The sequence below is a fragment of the Glycine max genome, chromosome 15 (assembly GCF_000004515.6).
Source record: "Glycine max cultivar Williams 82 chromosome 15, Glycine_max_v4.0, whole genome shotgun sequence".
NCBI classification, from domain to species: domain Eukaryota; kingdom Viridiplantae; phylum Streptophyta; class Magnoliopsida; order Fabales; family Fabaceae; genus Glycine; species Glycine max.
In genome coordinates, this window is record NC_038251.2 from 23057636 (window position 1) to 23078071 (window position 20436).

Below are 20436 nucleotides of genomic sequence, written 5' to 3' on the forward strand. Positions count from 1 at the left end.
CTATCGAGTCTTTGAAAATTCTTCCCATGTATTTCGATCAATACCATACTTAGCAGATGGATCCTTATTTTGTTCATCGTCATTCTCAGCATATACATATCTGGTCGTCAGGGAGGACTTAAATTGCCTCCATCTGGTCCCAACGGTGGACATAACCTTCTTCTTCGCAGTTAAACCTTCAAGTATGTCAAATTTGGCCTAAAATAATAAATAGACAAAGTTAAATTTGTTACTGCATAGACCACATTTCCACCGCAATTAAATAATATATATACCAGTCAGTAGAAGGTTGCAAGCTGCTTATAAAAAGTTGACAAAACAGTCTGGTGTACCTTACTGCTGTACATTACTAAAAACTACATATATGGAAGCATTTTTCCCTAATACAATGCACAGTCATAGTATGAGATGGCCTTAATACAATGCACAGTCATATGCGAGATTAAGATATTTTCTCTTTTAAAATTTGAGAACCAGAATTGGATTCACCCTAAATTTTAAAGACTATAAACATAATTAAGCCTTTCAATAAAATAATAATCACATGCATTTTGTTTTGGATATATAGAAAGTAAGTAATAACTTAAGTGAGGATTGCAAGTGATGCTTTTGGAAAAACTAACTATTAATTCATGTCCCTGTTCTAAAATAATCACATGCATTTTGTTTTGAATGAATGATTAGTATGGAACCCCTTCATTTTCGTACTAATTTATATGCTACTTTGATGAAAGCAACAGCCAAATAAACATCCAATATTTGCAACAACATGTGTATATTAGGTGGTACACGGAAGCAAGACTAGAGGGTTTGGGTTGAGCAACGAAAGTCTCCTATTTTCTTACTTTATAGCAGCAGCTAGCCAACATATTTGAGCCTAACAAGTCTTTAGAGCGATTTGCATGGGCTAAAACTGCTGCATTGCTTCAAACACTCAGGTCCCACATAAAGTAATAGTCCATTGTCAGTCTCAAGCTTCAGCCAATTAAGTACTCCATTGAACATGGGTTTTGAAAGGTAATATTGACCTGCTCTGCTTGAAACATTTTCTCTATTTTCAGTTGCTTGTGTTTGGAAAATGACTTAAGGAAAATCCAAAAAATTTAACCAACAGAGTTCTGTGAGCTCCAGTGGAGTATGGTTTGTACCCTATAATGTATTGATGAGGCCTGAATGCCTGATAGTTTGTGCATTGCATTTAACCTCTACTAACAGCCCTTTTTCTAGAACTCCTATCTACTGTTTATTTTTGTTTAGGATTGTGGTGTAATTGTCAAGAGAATAGACAAAAGCACAAGAGCTTTTATTATTGCCATTTAAGATTATAGTTTTATAGATGCTAACACAGACTAGTTGGATATCAGTTTTAAGTGTTGTAGAATGATCTGGGTCTTGAGAATTTGGTGTCTGAAAACATTCCTATAGTGGCCTAATGGTTACATTGGTGGTATCCCTTGGAGCCCTGTTTCCTTTGGAATTTGGTGATTAGAAGTATGGTGCGTTCTAGAATGGATAAGATGCAGGTCTGCAATCATTGCTTCCTACGCTATGATTGTCCTTCATGCTGTACTTTCCTTGTCTATACTCTGCTAATAAATAATTTTTTATGCCTGCTTTTGGTCTAATCTGTTTGGAACTCTCTTGTTAGGCCATCTGCACCACTAACAAACACTCCGACGAAGCCTGGTTTCTTTGGAAGTGGAGGTATATATTTGGTGTAATTTGGGTAGCATTATGACTATTTATCTTCTATTTTTCTTGCTTATATATGCCTGACTGTCAATGTTGTAATAAATACTAGGAAACTCTTTGGCATCCAACACAACAATCTCTCATCTTCTGACCAATCAGCTGTCAGTGACTTCGCTAAAAAGGGTGATTGATATTTTTAAGAAAGTCTGGTTTTTATTGCCGTTGTGGTTGTTTGAATCTCTTTATTTTCACTGTAGTTTTAAGAATTGATTTCTTGCTCACTGCATTCTTTTCAGGTGGTAGTGATACAAAAATTGAGACTGAGGAGGGTAAAGAATCCACACAACAACAAACTTCCATCTGGGGAAAAAACGGGGGAAGGATGTTGATAGTGAGCGGCAATCAAAAGTTGCTAAGGCCAAGGGAGATGTGTCTGTGGGCAGTGCAATGTTAGTGAAATCAGGGGAAGCATGTGATCTGGAGAAGAAAATGGAGACCCAGAGCAAAGAACTCTGGGATTTGAAGGACGATCTCAAAAAGCACGTTACAACAACAGAGTTGCGTGAAATGCTGGAAGCCAATGGTCAAGATTCATCAAGATGAGAAATTGATTTACGTGACCGCTGGTAGTTTAATCTCATAGAGTTTTTACCCTGATGTTTAAAAAGTGTTTGCCTCATCCCAATATCTGCACTGTTAAACTTAATGTTTTCGACTCAATATGTTATAGTCTTTTTCTTCTTAGTTAGAATTTGTCAATGATTATATTGACAGTAGATTAGGTTTGTTTGTATGTTCAGTGTCCCCTATTATGTATGCTCACTTGCATTGAGCTCTATTATAATTTGTAATGGAATCATAGTTTATTCATCAAAAGGAAAAAAACAAATGCAAGCAAGTCTAGCACTTGTATTATTGTTTGGAGGGGAAAAAAATTTTCCAGATTCATTTTGTTTCCTAATTCTTTTGGTGATGTATTTTGATTCATCACTTGTATTCTAGCACTTGCATTGAGCTCTATTATAAGTTGTAATGGAATCATAGTTTTTTGTGATGTATTTTGACAATCAATTTTAAGAATCTTAACCTATGTTTGATTATTGGAGAAAGAAAGGTATTGTGCAATTTTAAAAATCTTAGTGTGAATAATGTACTCTAGACCTATGTTTGATTCTGTTTCACTTTTGTGTCTCATGTTTGATAACCATTATTGTATTACATACTATAATAACCTAGTTTACTTTGAGTCTTAAGTAGTGTTTCACTGTCCAAACTTATCATTGATACAGATTTTATAATTTTTGTTGTACAGAGCTTACCTATTTATGTTCATTGATGGTTAGCTTTTTCCCCTCATTTTCACATAAATGAAATTCAATAAATACTTGTTGCTTGTTCTTACCCTCCCCCCCACCCATTTTCACATAAATAAAATTGAATAAATACTTGACTCATGGTGATGACCTCTTAATGAATCTTGACCAGTTCCTCGAACTGCATAGACTCATGGTGATGACCTCTTAATGTAATTGATTCTCTAATTCTAACTACATCAAACCTCTCCAGACCTAAGATTGGTAGCTAGATTGGCCATCCAAGGAAAAGGGTTTGGACACTTATCCTAGATGAAGATGAATATGCCACAACAGATTCAACAACCACAAATACAGTTTCACTTAACTCGCCGTAACAGACCAAGTCTTTTCTAACGTGTGTGTCATGTGCATACCTTACTTGGGGCCCTTTCTAAAATGCTAAGGTGAAATGTCCATACCAGAATTCCCCTTTATGACTATCTATCCCCGCTAATAAAAGCTATGAGTACTAAGTACCAGCTAAGAGACAACTCTTTTTCACACAGATGTGTAATGCCTATTGCTAGTTCATATTAAATGCCCACCCAAAATGAATTCATATAAAATTACTTGTCTTTGAAGAATAATAATCTCTTAAACTCGTGTATACATAGCTTGAAGTATGTAAACTATATAATGAATTTCCCACAGTGGGTAGATAATCCTATATTGTCACAGGAGGGGAGACTCGTTCTCATTTTTGTATCATAATTAACACCATATGATCATAATGTTGATATGCATTTAAAAAAAAGTAATTCCTCTCCATGTGCAAATCTAATTCGTTCTCATTTTCACATATCAATGAAGTTGGATGCCTCGAATTGCATAGACTCAATTACATCACTTTTCTATAATCATATTAATTAAGAGAAGAGTTCAAAATATCTAGTTACATGTTACTTCTAAATACTGCTGAATAAGTTACTCTAATAATAAATATCTAGTTACTAGTTTAGCGTACTTACCAAAATGTCATCCCATACAAGAACTTTTAGAGTTTCTGGGACATCCTTCCAAGTTGTATGAACGATAGGGATTTTCTCCCGTGCCACTACCCCCAGGTAACTATGAAATTTTTCTTTATGAGGGCCAGATCCTCTACCAGTAGAAGGGTTGATGTGGACAGTTGGTCGTGGTTGATCTAAGCTTTTGGCAGTCAACCTTCGCATCCTGGTAGTTTGTCTAGTCTTCTTTTTTGTGGTTTCCGTAGGAGAATCTGGTCGTGGAGGGGACCTCGGGGGTGTTGTCATGCCTGCATAGAAATACGGAAATAAATTAAGCCAACTAAATTACCACAACATAAACGTATCAAATAGTAATGAAATACAAATAATAAGAAATTTAAAATGACAATGGATAAGGTAAACAAAATGGTGTTATATACCGCATTCAAGTAGATGTATTTTCCCATAAACCTTCATCATGATCGATATGATTTGCATATACATCATCCTCCTCATTTTCATCATTTACGGGAGGCATTTCTGTGGAGAAGGTTGGCATGTCGTTAACATCAAGGGTTGAAGCATCAATATCGGGAGAGATACCAATTGTTTTCCCCTGAAGAACAACTGACCATCTTGAGTCGTTGGGATCTTCAACATAGAACACCTGTCTTGCTTGTGCTGCCAGGATGAATGGCTCGTCATTATATCCAATCCTTTGAAGGTCAACCAAAGTAAACCCCATTTTGTCTTGTCGGACACCTGCATTTCCATTAACCCATTGGCACTTGAAAACAGGCACTCTAAATTCACCATAATCAAGCTCCCAAATTTCCTTGATTTGTCCATAATAAGGCATGAATGCTCGAATAGGATGGTTATCCACTACACTACTAAAGTGGTCCGAATGAGCATCAATGGTGACTCCACTGTTTTGTACAACACTGTGATCATCCTGCGATTTTGTGTAAAATGAATAATTGTTGATATCATACCCCTTCCAAGTAAGGACATTAAGATTAGACCCAACAGCTAACATTGTTAATGTCTTAGAAGCAGTGTTAATTCCAAAAATTGTTTTTCTAAACCAATTAATGAAACTCCTATTGTGCTCCTGCAACACGCGCATCATATTCATGTTTGGGTGACAAGCTGCAACATATTCCTTGTGAGCATCTAAGTATGGTATAACTTCAGCAGTGTTGTTTAGTACATATAAATGCGCTTGTGAGACCTGTTCCCGATCCATGGTTACAACATTGAATCCTCGTGTACCCCTGCCTTGTCGGGTGGACTCGTGACGACTTTCAGGAAGACCAACAGGTGAACCATTTTCAATATACTCAGAACAAAACTCAATGGCTTCTTCAGCCACATACCTTTCAACAATGCTTGCTTCTGGGCGATATTGATTTTTCATATAACCTTTCAATACCTTCATGTACCGCTCAACCGGATACATCCAATGCAGATAAACGGGCCTGCACAACCGTATTTCTCGAACTAGATGAACAACCAAGTGAACCATTATGTCAAAAAATGCAGGTGGAAAATACATCTCCAATTGACAAATGATAATGGAAGCCTCATTTTCCAAATCATCCAACTGTTTTGGGTCGATTACTTTGCTGCAGATGGCATTGAAGAAAAAACACAATCTAGTTATTGCAATCCTTACTTTGTCAGGCAATATAACCCGGATGGCTATAGGCAATAATTGTTGCATTAAAACGTGACATTCATGAGACTTCAAGCCAACCAATTTCATATCACTCACAGATACAAGGCTCTTTATATTTGAAGAGTATCCTTGTGGGACTTTGACATTTTTCAGACAATGACAAAAGCTTTTTTTCTCAGTCTTTGACATTGTATGAGATGCGGGCGGCAAATAAGTTTGAACACCTTTTGAAACTGGGTGCAACTGTTGTCGTATGCCCATCTCTACTAAATCTTGACGGCATTTCAAACCATCTTTTGTCTTGCCTTTAATGTTTAGCAGTGTCACAACTAGACTATCACATACATTTTTCTCAACATGCATAACATCTAAACAATGTCTCACATCTAAATGACACCAGTAAGGCAGATAAAAAAATATAGACTTTTTCTTCCAAAGCTGGTTGTGGGACCCATCCTTTTTTTGTGTCTTCCCATATATAGTGACGATGTTCTTCACCCGATCAAAAACTTCATGACCTGACAAAGGAATCGGTGCACTTTCAAACTCAGATGTGCCATTAAATGTCTTCTTCATTCGCCTGTATAGGTGAAAAGCTTTTAAAAATCTTCGATGTCTTGTATACACTGTCTTCTTCCTATGCTTTAATTGGAGGTAACTTGTGTCTTTCTCACATATAGGACATGCGTGGTGGCCTTTGACGCTATATCTACTCAAATTCCCATATGTCGGAAAGTCGTTAATGGTGCAAAAAATCATTACACGCAACCTGAATGTCTCCTGAGCATTCCTGTCATACACATCAACCCCTTCTACCCACAATTTCCTGAGGTCTTCAATCAATGGAGCAAGATACACATGAATGTCATTTCCTGGCTGTCTGGGACCGGCTATCATCATACACATCATTATGTACTTCCGTTTGATGCACAACCAAGGAGGAAGGTTGTAAATCATCAGCAAAACAGGCCAGGAACTGTGGTTGCAGCTCAAGTTCCCAAAAGGATTCATTCCATCGGAGGCGAGACCAACCCTTAGGTTTCTGGGATCTTGTCCAAATTCCAGATACAACTCATCAATTGACTTCCATTGAGGAGAATCAGCAGGATGACGGAGCAATCCATCTTTAATCCTCCCATCAGCATGCCATGTTAGGTTTTTTGCGTCTTGTGCATTAGCAAACAATCGCTTAAACCTTGGTATTACTGGAAGATACCAACACACTTTTGATGGACAATCTTTGTATGTGCTTCCATCAACACTGCTTTCATCAGACTTCACTTTGTAACGTGACGCTCCACATGTAGGGCAGTTGCGCATTTCAGCAAATTGATGTCTATACAAAATACAATCATTAGGGCAAGCATGTATTTTGTGGTATTCCATACCCACAGGGCATAATATGTTCTTTGCCTCGTAATGGTTCTTGGGTAATGTGTTATCTACAGGAAGCATATTCTTCAATAACAAAAGTAATTTGTTGAAGCTTTTGTCACTCCACCCAAATCTTGCTTTCCAATTCACCAAACCTAAGACCGCTGATAACCGTGTGTACTTTGTGCATCCCATATACAATGGAGTCATAGAATCAGTATCTAAGCTTTCATAGTAAGGTGAATATGCTTGCCTAAAACCCTCTTGTCCAAGATCACGTAGCATGTCTTCTATACGATCACCAACTTCTTCGTCAACTGGAGCAGTCGGAGGGCTTGATGACATTTGTGGTAATTCACCATGCCAAATCCATTTCGTATAATTTGGACTGATACCATCACATATAAGATGTGTTCTAATGTCATCCAAAGATTGTCATCGTCCATTCAAACAATTAACACATGGACATAACTATAGTCCACCAATGGGTGTTGCATTATGTTTGGCAAATTGCAAGAAATCTTCAGCTCCATTGTCATACTCGTCACTTATGCGTGGTCTTGTCATCCAACTTCGATCCATTTTGGTGTACTGCCATAGCCCGCACATTAACCGATATGCATGTCAACCTCTCTTTTTCATAAAAAAGGTATGACCCTACCCCATTCGGAAAGACAATTTTTTACTTCATTCAAACAAACAAGTTAAGACGGTTATGTTAATTTTGACAAAATTTCGGCAGCATTTCGCTTTGATCTCCAAGTACACAAAATGAAAGGGGTGACATCAATTCACGCCTATCATGTATTCACCCAGAGAACAAAGCAAGATGCATTGCTCGAAATTTAGTCAAAAATAACACAACATACTTAACTTATAAGTCAAAATGAAGTAAAAACAATTTGTCTTCCCAAACTGTCCAAACGGACAATTCAAGATTGAATACAATAATTAATCCAAACTGTCCGTATTAATCGTTGTATTCAATCTCAAACGGGGAACTATGGCTCACTCAATGAATTACAATGTACTACTAAAGAATAGTAACATGTCAACCATTGCCTATAATACTTAAGCACATAAGTGTGAGAATCACATACATACCTCGAACGATGATAGTAAGGAAATCTTTGTTGTCGGGGATGCAACTTTCAATGAGATGACAGTATGCTAAATGGAAGTGTATCAACTATATTGCTATCCTTAACAGTCACCACACGCCTTAACAGTAACACCTGCATCATAGCAAAGCTTGTAAGACCACAGTAAGAGTAGTGTTGTAGCAGTGGAGAACAGCCAACCCCTTATTGTAGCCCCACAATATGAATTATTGCATGAATAAGAACGAAACTTATAGTGAGATTTAAGGCTTTCAAAATATGAATTACTATATATGAAAAGAAGTTAAAGTATCTTTGTATCCAATAACAATTTGATTGTTTGAAAATTAATGACTGCTATACCATGCATGACTACGGAATAATTTCTCCAAAATAAGAAATAAAATAACTAATAAAAAGGCTGAAGAGCTCTTCATTAAAGGCTTTGCACAATGCACATTAATTAATGAACTCACAGGTCCAAGTCATACACAAATAGCAGTTTATCTCCAACTACATCAATGACTAAATGACCTAATTCTCTCTCACACACACACACATATATATGTATATGCTCCCTCTTATCTTTTCCAAACCAAACATAGCAGCCTCCTGTCCTAATTATAGAAATGTGATTAATCTGCACCCTAAGTTTGAAATGTGATTCATTTGCGAGTGACGATCATGAGAAAAAAACAGAAAAGGTTAAGGATTCTAAGTCAATAATAACAGAATACGGTAACAACTTGGATTCAAGAATTGGAACAAGAATAAGCTTCTCCACAATCTTGAGAAACTTGGTCGACATGCACCGATTGCAAACCATGGTGCAATAATCAAACTGTTCAGAGAGGCTATATCTTATTCTGTAAACAAAACCGCTATGCAACTGTCTAGATACTTACTACCAACATCAGGGTTCAACAAAATTATTCCCAATAAGCAACCATGCTACTAAACAGTCACAAGGGAAGTTCAAAGAAGCCTCGGCTACATTAATCATCACAACTTATTGTTGTACCAAAATACACCTTTGCTCTCGGTACTTTGATCTGGCTCCACATAAATACACTCTCTTGCCTCTCTCCACATTGCCTTGACAAATGGAGTCTCATCAAACCGATAATACTCTCCCAAAATGGGTTTTATTGCCTTTGTAGCCTCCATTGCATGATAATGTGGCATTGTGGAGAACAAGTGATGTGCTACATGAGTGTCTGTAATATTGTGGAAGACCTTGTTCAGGATTCCATAATCTCTATCCACTGTTGCTAAAGCTCCTCTCAACCAGTCCCACTCAGAGGAAGTGTAATGTGGCAATGCAGGTTGAGTATGCTGCAAGAATGTAATCAACACCGAAAACCCATTGACCACTAGCAATGGAACTCCATAAACACACACCACCCAGGCAAGTCCTTTTGCCATGGCAAGACGGAAAAGGCCATAGCATACTGCAAGTACTCCTGCATCTGATATATATATTTGAAGTCGTTCACGATCAGAGTAAATGGGACCATATGGGTCATAGTGGTAAGCAAATCTATCATAAGGCCTTCCAGAAACATTTAAAGCCAAGTACAAGGGCCAACCAAGTGTGAGGGTGACAGCAAGAGTGAGGACTCTGCCTGGAGGATTGTTAAGGTATTTAGAGTACCACTTGATACAGGACTTTTGCTTTGGCACAAATACTTCATCTCGCTCAAGAGAACCAGTGTTGGAGTGGTGACGGCGATGGCTGTATTTCCATGAAAAGTATGGGACTAGGAGACCGGAGTGGAGGACAAGGCCAAAAATATCATCAAGCAACTGGTAGTCACTGAATGCATGGTGGCCACACTCATGGGCAATGACCCAAACTCCAGTAAGGATGCAACCTTGGACAGCCTAGTAGATTGGCCATGCCAAGAAAGAGAGAGGGCTGGGAAGGAGGTGGAAGTAATGGGTGGCAACATAATAGAGGTAGAAGGCTATGGTGAGGTCGCAAATGAATCACATTTCAAACTTAGGGTGCACATTTAAACATTCCAAACCAATTCAAGACAAATAATATCATTAGCAATTTATAACTGTTGGGGAAAGACGAAACATTGTGCAAACAATTCCAAAAAAAAAATAAAAATGGAATGCTACAAAAAAAATATTACTAATAAATTGTTTAATTGACAGATATTTTCTTTCTCTCTTCTATATCAAATGACAAACGTATTCAGCCAAAAGTATTTAACTTTTAAGTCAATTCTTATGTTACTTTCGTACAATACTCTCCCAGACGTTTAAATAAGTATTTATGTGATATGATAAACTCAAATAAGTAATTATTAATAGGTCTTTCTAAATGTAATTCGAGTAATAATGAAGACAAAAGGTATACCATTTTAACCATCAAACTAATTTCGTTCAATTGTGATGCAAGCCAGACAAGGCCTCAAAAATGATGGCAACAATACGCAATAAGAGACCTAATTACCAAGGAAATGTACGAGCAATTACTTACCGCGACACTGTTATTTTGAACTCCTCTGGTCTTCCAAGATAAAAAGCAACCTGCAAAGAGTGTAAAATATGTTCAAAAGTCAAAGCAAAAGCTTATAATTTCTTATTTCTCTAATAACAAGGGGCAATTAGACATGCAATTTATCTGTTAGGCCTTCATTTGGAAAGAATAGAAATCCAAAAAATAAAAACAAATGGCTGGTTTTTGTAATGCATGATAAAAAAATTTGGCAAGTCTTGGTCAGACAAGTCACAGGGTTTTTTATGCATCCTAGTAAATTTAAAGTATATTATATATTCTTAATTGAATTACCAAATGGTTGCACAAGTTGCAGAGATATGCTAGCCACAGGAACCAATTCAAGACAAATAATATCATTAGCAATTTATAACTGTTGAGGAAAGACGAAACATTGTGCCCCTGGGGTTTAACAAAATATTTGGATAGAATGTGTATTATATCCCCTGGATTTCTTTATATATCAAAATTAGTTTTTTTTATATTTTAAAAATAATAATCTTGATTCTTGTATTTTTTTTTTAATAATTAATGACTTTTGTCCCTCATCCTGGTATCTTAATTCTTAAGTTTCATAATAAAAAATAAAAAAATAAAAATCATTTTTTTCTAGTATATCTCCTTCATAAGAATGAGAGAATCATCTCTAAAATATAAAAATTTATTTTAAGAGTTTACTTCTCCCAACACACTATTTCATATATACAAACTTGAGAATCAAACTTTAAGAAATATTGTTATCTCCCAAGTGTCAAAATCATCATTTTTAAAGCATAATGATTGAGACTAATTTTGACTAGGAATTGAGAGACCTAAAATCAAGTAGACGTACGATCCACCAATTCCATGATAGGGAATCTTAAAAATGATACACCAACAGTATGTATTATTTAAGGCTGATTTGCAAGTTGGAGAAGTGAGATTTCTAGTGCTACCAAAAATATACCATGCCAAAGTATAGAGGTGGAGCCAGAGTGTTGAAAAAAGAGACGGATAAATTTCCAAGATCACAAATCAAGCAACCAATTGGGATCAGAACTGTTATCATGTTGTGACATATTTGCTTAGTAGAGATGATGATCAGAGGGGTCCCAATACCATGCAGCTTGTAACATGTTTTGGCAGTGTGGTCACAACGACCACAATACTGGCATGCAGGGACTGAGTGAGAGACATTACCCCATTGAGTGTTGTTGTTTGGAGGGTCAGTAGAAGTAGAGGAATTGTGACTACGAGGGTTTATTTGGCCATGAGTTGAGGATGCGTGAGAACCATTAGTGTAGTTTGTATTAGTAGATAAGAAAGATCACAAGCTAATTAGTTATCAACAGAGATGTTGGAGAAAAATCTCTATCAACCATTGGGTTTAAGGCACAAATAAACAAGGGAGAATCACATTCTCGAAAGACAACCAAAACACCACCAGACGTGAAAGCCAAGTCCCCTCATGTTGGTGGGAAGGGATGACACTATAGCTAGCTCAATGAGTGGATTGGTGGAAGGAGTTTCAGCAGCCATAGGAAGAAAAAGAAGGAACAATTCAAGCATTGAAGGTACTGGCTATATGATATTAAGTAGAGAAATTAATGAAGATAACTGTTGTAAATATGAAATTAATTTAGGACGGAATGGTTTCATATAATTAACATTGATTAAGAACAGAGATTGATTACCAGAAAATTAGGAGATTTTATTTCCCTATTTTCAGTTATTCTTGATTATCAATGGCCTATATAAGAATAGTAGAAGACTCATGATTGTATTTCAATGTCAAGCAATAATATTCAGATTATTTCCTTTAATGTTTCCTTTTCAACTTTAACATATGTTCTATATATGTCAAAGTCATGGTACAAGTACAACAATCAAGAGAGAGAATACAAGGAAACAAAATATGATAAGATTGTTATCCACTTAGGTTGTTTCAAGGGATTGAGAAGTTGACTCATGGTATGAAAAGACGGAACTTATCTTTAGACACTGTCAGGAGAATACAAAAATAGATTTTTTTTTACTAATAATTACACGTTTTAATTGTAAATACATGTAAATTATTATTAAAAAAATTATTTAATAAAATGAATTAGAATCGTTATATAAAAAATCATTTTTATTAAAAAATCAGTTTTACAAGAAATGTCATTAGAAAATAACCAATTCGACCATAAACTTAATTAAATCATGAAATATCTAAGAGTTTAATCACATGACATTATAAAATACTTTTAAAACATTCTTCAATCATATTATTAATATAATTTTTGAAGTAAAGTGAAGCATAAAACATAACTAACCGTGCTTACAGTTGTTGTTTGTTCAGTGATTGTCAATGAGTTCTCTGAAGGCCTCCAGTATTCTCAAGTACTGATAGTCCAAACGTGTAAAATCTTGAATTAAAAGGGTATGAACTCTCGTACATATATAAAAATGTAAAGAATTTATGCTTTTTACTTGAATACAATGAATCTTTCTAGTAGCCTTCCATTAAAAATGAAGGGACAAAAACAAAGTTTCTGATCAAATAATGAAACACAACTACAGGTTATATGTACATTGAAAAAGAAAGAAAATAAACAGAACAATTTGTATCAAATAAAGGCTTATCTAAAAAAAAATTAAACAATTTATAGATGACACTCTTTTTGTCAGAAACCTGAGCATGTGAAGCACAAAAAGAAAATGAAGCTGAACGTTCCTAGACTAGGTGAGACCTTAAAAATATTCAATAAAACTTCCTACTGTATTATAAGGATAACACTAGATGAGACCTTATATTTTTTTTTCTCAGTTTGTGTCCCCTTACCCCGTACTTTTGTTTTTCTTGGTCTCCTCGTGTTACCTGCATATAGTTAGTGACATATAATAGTATAATACTAATACGATTATAGTATATGACATGTGTGATATGCCTTAATTTTCTACCTACAATTAATTTTCTCTGGTCTCTACAGCTGTTATTACTGAGTTTATTGTGCTTAGTTTCTCAATTTCTTTCTTCATTTGTTTTGTTTTTATTTAGTATTTATTGTCAGCGATACTATGTAACTCCAACCAATATTATCAATGCAGTAATTGCATTTGAAATCAGAACCAAGAGACAAGTAAAATTAATTAATCTGTTATCTAGTCCAATCAATTGAGGCAATTCATCAAACACAAAGATGATATGCAAAAGAATTATGACTTGCAAATTCACCACGCATTGGTGAAATTGTTATTAGCAATTCATTGACTAGGTGAGATGAACAATAAATCTTAACATCCAAACTTTCCTCGTTAGAACCAACCCAGCATCGCCATCTTTCTGTGTTGTGGCTCAGTCATAGTAGTGGAGGTTAAGTAAAAACAGCTTTGGCAAGTACATTAGAAAACTGAAAATTTACTTATTTTATTAAAAAAAAATAAACTTAACTAAACTGACCATTGGTTTTACTTTATTGCAGTTTCAATATCTTATTTAAGTTTTTTAACATTTTTTTTCATTTTTATCATAAACGATAAACTCAAATTTTACAAGATCTTTTTTTGGGGTTCTTTTTTTTATATATTTCTGGGGATGTTTGTTCATGTTTATTCAAGATGTGAAGCCAACAAATTTAATTGAACACATTTAGTTTCCATACCTATGCTGAAAACGGAAATGGGCCAAGACATATGATCCAGTATTATTCCCACAATCCAGTCGGCAAACAAACAAATGCACACATTGATGCTACACACACAGAGGCATCATCCTAAAAACCCCCTTTACAAGGTTGAATTAACTTATTTTGTACTCAAAATAACTTGTTATTTCTATCATGCGTGTAAATCAATTAGCACAAAATTATTCTAATTTAATCAATGTTCTTGAATTTAAGTTCAAAATATCCAACTGCATTAAATGATTAAGAAGTGCAAATACAACCGTGCATGTATTCCGGTAAGAAGAAAGCCATTATCAACCCATTAAAATTTTCATAACAAATTAATTGTTCTAATAGACAACAGGAAGATGTAAAAAAAAGAGAAGGAAGTGTAATGTCAATTACTACACAAACTAATATTTCTCAGCATTTCTACCAGCCATACAATATGTAACGTGTTTTAAACATGTTTTGTGATATCTATACTATTAATAAATGAAATATTATTTGTTGGTGTTCACAAAATTTAGATAATTATATTCTGTTTTAGTTTTTAAACTTTTATTACTCTCTTTTAATAGTTACTCACTACTTTTATGTTGTTAATTACTTTTTATTAGTCTTATTTTTTAACTTCTAAATCTTTTTTTCCTTTTCTTTTATTTTATTTAAAATATGTAGAAGATGTAGGGAATACCTCTTTCCCCTAGTATGGTATAATATACTTTTATTATTTTTTCTTCGTATATTTTTTGGTAATTTTTTCCATCATACTTTTATAAGAGTTAGTTTTAAGTTAACAATAAAATGTAACATTAGTAGAAAATGACGAAGAAACAGGAAGGAAGATAAGAGAAGTCAGAAGAGAAAGGAAAAAAGAGGAAAGATGCTAGGAAAATTCTTGGTGCACTCCATTCCTCATTATCAATAATCAAACAAAGCTCAAATTAAAATCACAAAAGAACTCAATTATGCCACTTCATAGCTAAAAATACATTTGCAAAATATCACAGCAACAATGTGTCAAATGTAATTAATTTCCTAAAAAAATGTGTCAATGACTAAATTGAAAGGATCATACACCTTTTTCTTCTTCTTTTAACTTCTTAGGCCCGTGTCATTACCCCATTTACAAAAGAATCTTATCCTAAACGTAGAAGTAAAAAAAAAAATCTATATATACCAAATGGCATCCAAGGAAATTGAGAGTGCAAATGCATCAAAATTTATAGGACAAAACCCTTGGGTATAGGGACTTAAAGGACTAGCTGGGATTCATAGAAAAGCGTAGACACTGGAACTATATGGCCACTAATGGATCACTTATGCATTTCTTTAACAAAGAAACGTGAAAAATACTAATAATTCAAGCAAATTCAGGAAATTTTCAGAGCTAAGTATACAGGTGAATGAGGTTCACTTATGCACTTCTTTTTTTATTTTTCTTTTGAGTTATTACCTGTTAATAATTGACTAACTTTAATAATATAACAAATATACTAATAAAGTGCAAAATGGGTAACAAACAAAAGTTCCAACCAAATACCAAATACCTAAATGGTACAAAATGTCTTGTGAACTAAATATCTTAACTCTTAACAACAAATGTCAAATATACACATAATAGTAGCAAAAAGGAATCAGTTAGAGTTTTGAGAAGTTGTATCTCCTCTCTTGAGAGTGGGTTAGGAGCTATATACAAGGTGCAGAAGGATAAAGGTCAACTAAGGAGCTTACGGATATTCATCATAAGGCCTGGAGCTTTTGATCAGTTATCAGAATTAGCCATTAAAAATGGAACATCAGCTAGTAATTCTTTAATTGTAATTTTAGTTCATTTTTTAACTTAATATTCAATATTTGACAGAAATTACAACTTGACCCTCTATTACACATCCACATCACCATTTTGCTGTTACATCAACGGTTCCATTAAATATAACATAGTAAAGAGAGATCAAAATGAAATTAAACCAAAATACTATTAATTACTTAATTACTTGTGAGAACAATAAATACTAGTAATCAAATGCAGAGTAGAGACAAACTTACGAGTGGCCTAGGATGGTTAGAGGAAAATGGTTATGGTCTTTTGTGGTCAGCAAAAAAGATGTTCTAACTTCAATCTCTGCTACCTGATGGTTCCTTCTCCCTTCATCATCCTCATCAAAATGTTGTTAAGAAAGCCCTATATATCAGTGTACGAACTTGTAATTATCCTCATCAAAATGTTGAATACAAACAGATAAAGATAAGCGAAACACAATATTTGGAAGACAATACAAATTAATTAAATGGAGTCTAATGCAAACAATTCAACTAAAGGATTGCATCCATTATCTATTAATTTAAATTAAAAAAATTTTCATTCTCTAATAACTATGGAGAGCTTCACAACATAGTCACAAAAAGGTTTGGTTCAAATTAGCTGCATACAGGGAACCAAAATCAACACAAGGCAAAATTCATGAGTCTTTAATCAGCTGTACCTTTTACTTTTAATTTAATAAGTAATCATTCCATGATATATTGACATCATTAAAAAAATCATAAACCATTTTAGCAACTCTAACGACTGGTTTGCTATATAAGTTAACGATGATGTTGAGTTGGACTAATGGTCTTCAGTTCAAGTCTTGTTATTGAGAAGAGTTTCTTTCACATGGTAATTTTAGCAGCTTCAACATCATTACTTCTTGCATGTAAACATATGAACAACCACACCACGAAGGGTGTGAGGTGAACCACAAAACTAGACAAACCAAAACACTATGTTTTTTAGATAAGGCCATAAGGGTCAACTTATACTTATCCTCAATTGAATGAAACAAAAATTACAAAGCATCACATGGCAAGAGGTGCAGGCACTACTAGAAAATACATGTCTAATTCTTTCACTGAACAAGTGATGATTATTTGGGCAGCAATGAAGCACACTACCATATACTGAAGCACACTGAAGCACTGAAGCAAATAAAAATTACTCAAAATTCATGATGTTCATAATTAACAATAAAAGGTCACAAGTGTCTCAAACAAAACATACAAGTAAATACCAACAAAAGTTAAATACAAGTTTCCTAGATAGGTATCATCAATCATCTTCTAAATCTGTGTCTATCATTTTCACTACATACATTTGCAGATTTCATTTTTTGGAAATTGATTATTGTTGTTATTTCTTCGTCTCAAAAGAATGGATAATTTACTAGGATTTGCTAATTCTACCCACTTTTGAGTACATGGACTATGAAGGCCTCAAAACAATATTGAAAGAGATAAAAAAACAGCAAGCAAGCTACACACAATAGGTCTTTGCATCACAGGCTCAGACTTGAAAGGGCATTTAGTGGAATACACTTGCAAGGTAGCAATCATCAGAGAGAGGGGGATATTGAGGACCAAGCTATAGAAGTAAAAACATTAGAACAAGATGGTTCCAGACAGTTATATAAGACCAACTTTCAGAAGTTCGATGAAGAAGGAGGAGAGGTTGAGGCAAGACTCTTTCAGAAGCTTGATGAAGAGCTCAACAAGGTCAATGCATTTTACAAGGATCAGGTGGAAGCAGCCCAGCATGAAGTAACCCTTTTGAGTAAACAAATGGAGGCCTTGGTTGCACTAAGGGTAAAGGTGAAAAGTCCATATACATGTAAATACAAAATTCAAACAATAGTTTTATAGTTATTTAAGCACATAGTTCTACTATTGGGAGGACTTGCAAGCTTTTAGAGGCAAAATTTGAGAAATGTGCATCAACTAGATGCTTTTTATGTTGGGAGGATTGAGAAAAAAAGATATAGGAATAGGATCACAATGTATTTGAGGCCACATTAAGTCAAATAAATGTACACTCATTATATGTTTTTCTATGTTGCCATGCACATGTGAATATCTGTGATTTTCATTCAAAATAACTCACTGACACTCATAGTGGCAAATTAGATGCTGTTAATCGGTAGAATTAATTTATCTATAATAAATATTGTCTAGAAGACTGAGTTTGACTTGAATCTATAGGATTGAAACAGATTATCTCCTCACCTGAAGAGACTATGGATGAAAGTCATCAGCAAAAAGATTCTATGGTTGGACCTGAAGATAATGCTCTTCAACAGGCCAATAGAAATACTCATCATGAGGAGCAAGCAGAAGCAAACAATAATTACATCACAAAAGATCCCTTGGAAATCCTACAACACGTAAAGGTTGATAATGTTCCTCAATCTCCAATATCAACAATTAAAAAAGCTTTTACTGATTCCAGTGATAATGAATTGAGCTTCAGCAAAGAAGAGCTGAGAAAAGTTGAAGAGCAACTGAGACTTGTGTTTGTTGAGTTCTATCAGAAACTCCTCCATCTCAAAGATTACAGGTAATAAACAAAGATTTCATGGACCTTATAATTACTAATAAAGCCAAATGTTCTTCCATTTCTAAAAGCCATTTTGCCATGTGCCTTTGTATTTATACAAATGGATGCGACAGTTTTATGAACCTCTCAGCATTTTCCAAGATCATGAAGAAGTACGAAAAGGTTAGAAGTATACCAAGTACTGTAGAAACTTCAGTTTTATTCGTTACATTCTTCACAATTTAAATTCAACTCATGGCATTTTAAACAAAATAAACATCCTTCTGTTCAGAAACAGAATTATGACAGTTTTGTTTAACTTCATTTTTTTCTCGGAAAAGCATACATCAAGGGCAGCATCTGCAGCATACATAACAGTAGTGGATAACTCCTATGTGGGCAGTTCTGATGAGGTTAGTTTGAATCATATGTTTGCTATATTCACAGCTTCAATCATGATTATTTCTTCCTTTTACTTCTTGTGATGGTTTTTTTTTTGTGTATCAAGATATATATATGTAAAAGAAGGAGATATATTACGTAGAGGAGCTTCTTTAATATTTTATTCATCTTCACATGACCCCTCTCTCAGCTTGAGTGGTCAAGTGGGGTAATTTTTCTCATCTCAAGAATCTCTATTTATAGACCTAGGCATTTTAATCTTAAAAAGAGGACACAAATTTATAATTTACAGATAATGTGACCATATAAAGATACTTTCTCAGAACTTCATAGATTCATTGATGCATTTTCTAAAGTTTAAAATGGATAGACAAGACAAATTTATTTCACTAAATAACCATATAAAGATGCTTTCTCTGAACTCATACTGCTCTTAAGATATACATATTTGGCAGTGTTCCTTTATTATGACTATTGTGCACCTTTCTTCTTATTTGTTTGTAATTGTGATTTGTGGTTAATGTCCGGTTTCCATACTCTGATCTAGAAAAATAGCTTGCCATCATTTTAAAATGAATCTGTTATCTAAAAACTTTTGTAGTCATTCACAGTTACATATTAAGGCTTGAAATAGTGTTATCCTTCCTTAATCCTTAACATCCCCAACCATCTTTGTGATGCTATCTGTTTCATCTGATTTTAGGTTAACTTTCTATTGGAGAAAGTGGAGTCTACCTTCATCAGAAACTTTACACACTCAAATCACAAAAAGGGGAGGAAGCTATTAAGGCAAAAAACAAAAATAGAAAAGGCACAGCACAACATTTTTCACAGGTAAATACTAAATCTGTATCCAGTCCATTAAGTGGGTAGAATTAGCAAATCCTAGTAAATTGATTATTGTTGTTATTTCTTCGTCTCATTTTTTGTACTCAAAATCTGTTCTCTTTATGTTCCCATTGTTTTTAGTTTACTCCTTAAATGGGTTAGAGATAAATAAAATAGTAAGTTGCCATCTGCAGTTCAAAACCTGTGAAAGCAAATAAGATGCAGCATAGAAATTTGACTTCTGGAACTTTCTTATTGAAATTTTCAAAACCATGGCATTGAACGAGAAATTAGGTTTGGGGAGAAATCGAACAAGACAGAGGATGATTTTGAAAGTGAAGTGAGGCTTGTGTGCAAAATGTTCCCTAATTTCTGAGTAAGAAGAACATTTAGGGGCAAGTGGTAACGAGAAAGAACAACTCACCAGTGACGACGACGTTGGGGTGATACTCCGGCGAAAGGCGGCGAGGGAGCTGAGGCTACGGTTCCACGGCGGCGGCGGGGGAGGTTCTTTGAACCTTTAAAAGGTTCACTTTGCAGCAGAAAGAAAGTGTTCACAGGGCAA

General features: G+C 34.7%; 2 protein-coding genes and 1 pseudogene across 2 annotated transcripts; 1 reads left to right on the plus strand and 2 right to left on the minus strand.

Annotated features, from left to right (window-relative positions):
• LOC100778749 (uncharacterized) lies at positions 1-7394 on the minus strand. Its single transcript, XM_041009588.1, has 3 exons — positions 4466-7394; positions 4016-4302; positions 1-198 (listed from the first exon to the last, which is right to left on the minus strand). Exons 1-3 carry the CDS (start codon positions 7392-7394, stop codon positions 1-3), a joined length of 3414 nt encoding a protein of 1137 aa, XP_040865522.1.
• Positions 7395-8977: 1583 nt separating this feature from the next.
• LOC100779275 (omega-6 fatty acid desaturase, endoplasmic reticulum isozyme 2) lies at positions 8978-10129 on the minus strand. The gene has a single exon (XM_041009562.1). The coding sequence runs from the start codon at positions 9572-9574 to the stop codon at positions 9152-9154; it is 423 nt and encodes a 140-aa protein (XP_040865496.1). The 5' UTR covers positions 9575-10129; the 3' UTR covers positions 8978-9151.
• Positions 10130-17529: 7400 nt separating this feature from the next.
• LOC102663547 (phosphate transporter PHO1 homolog 10-like) lies at positions 17530-20395 on the plus strand (annotated as a pseudogene).
• The last annotated feature ends 41 nt before the right edge of the window (positions 20396-20436 follow it).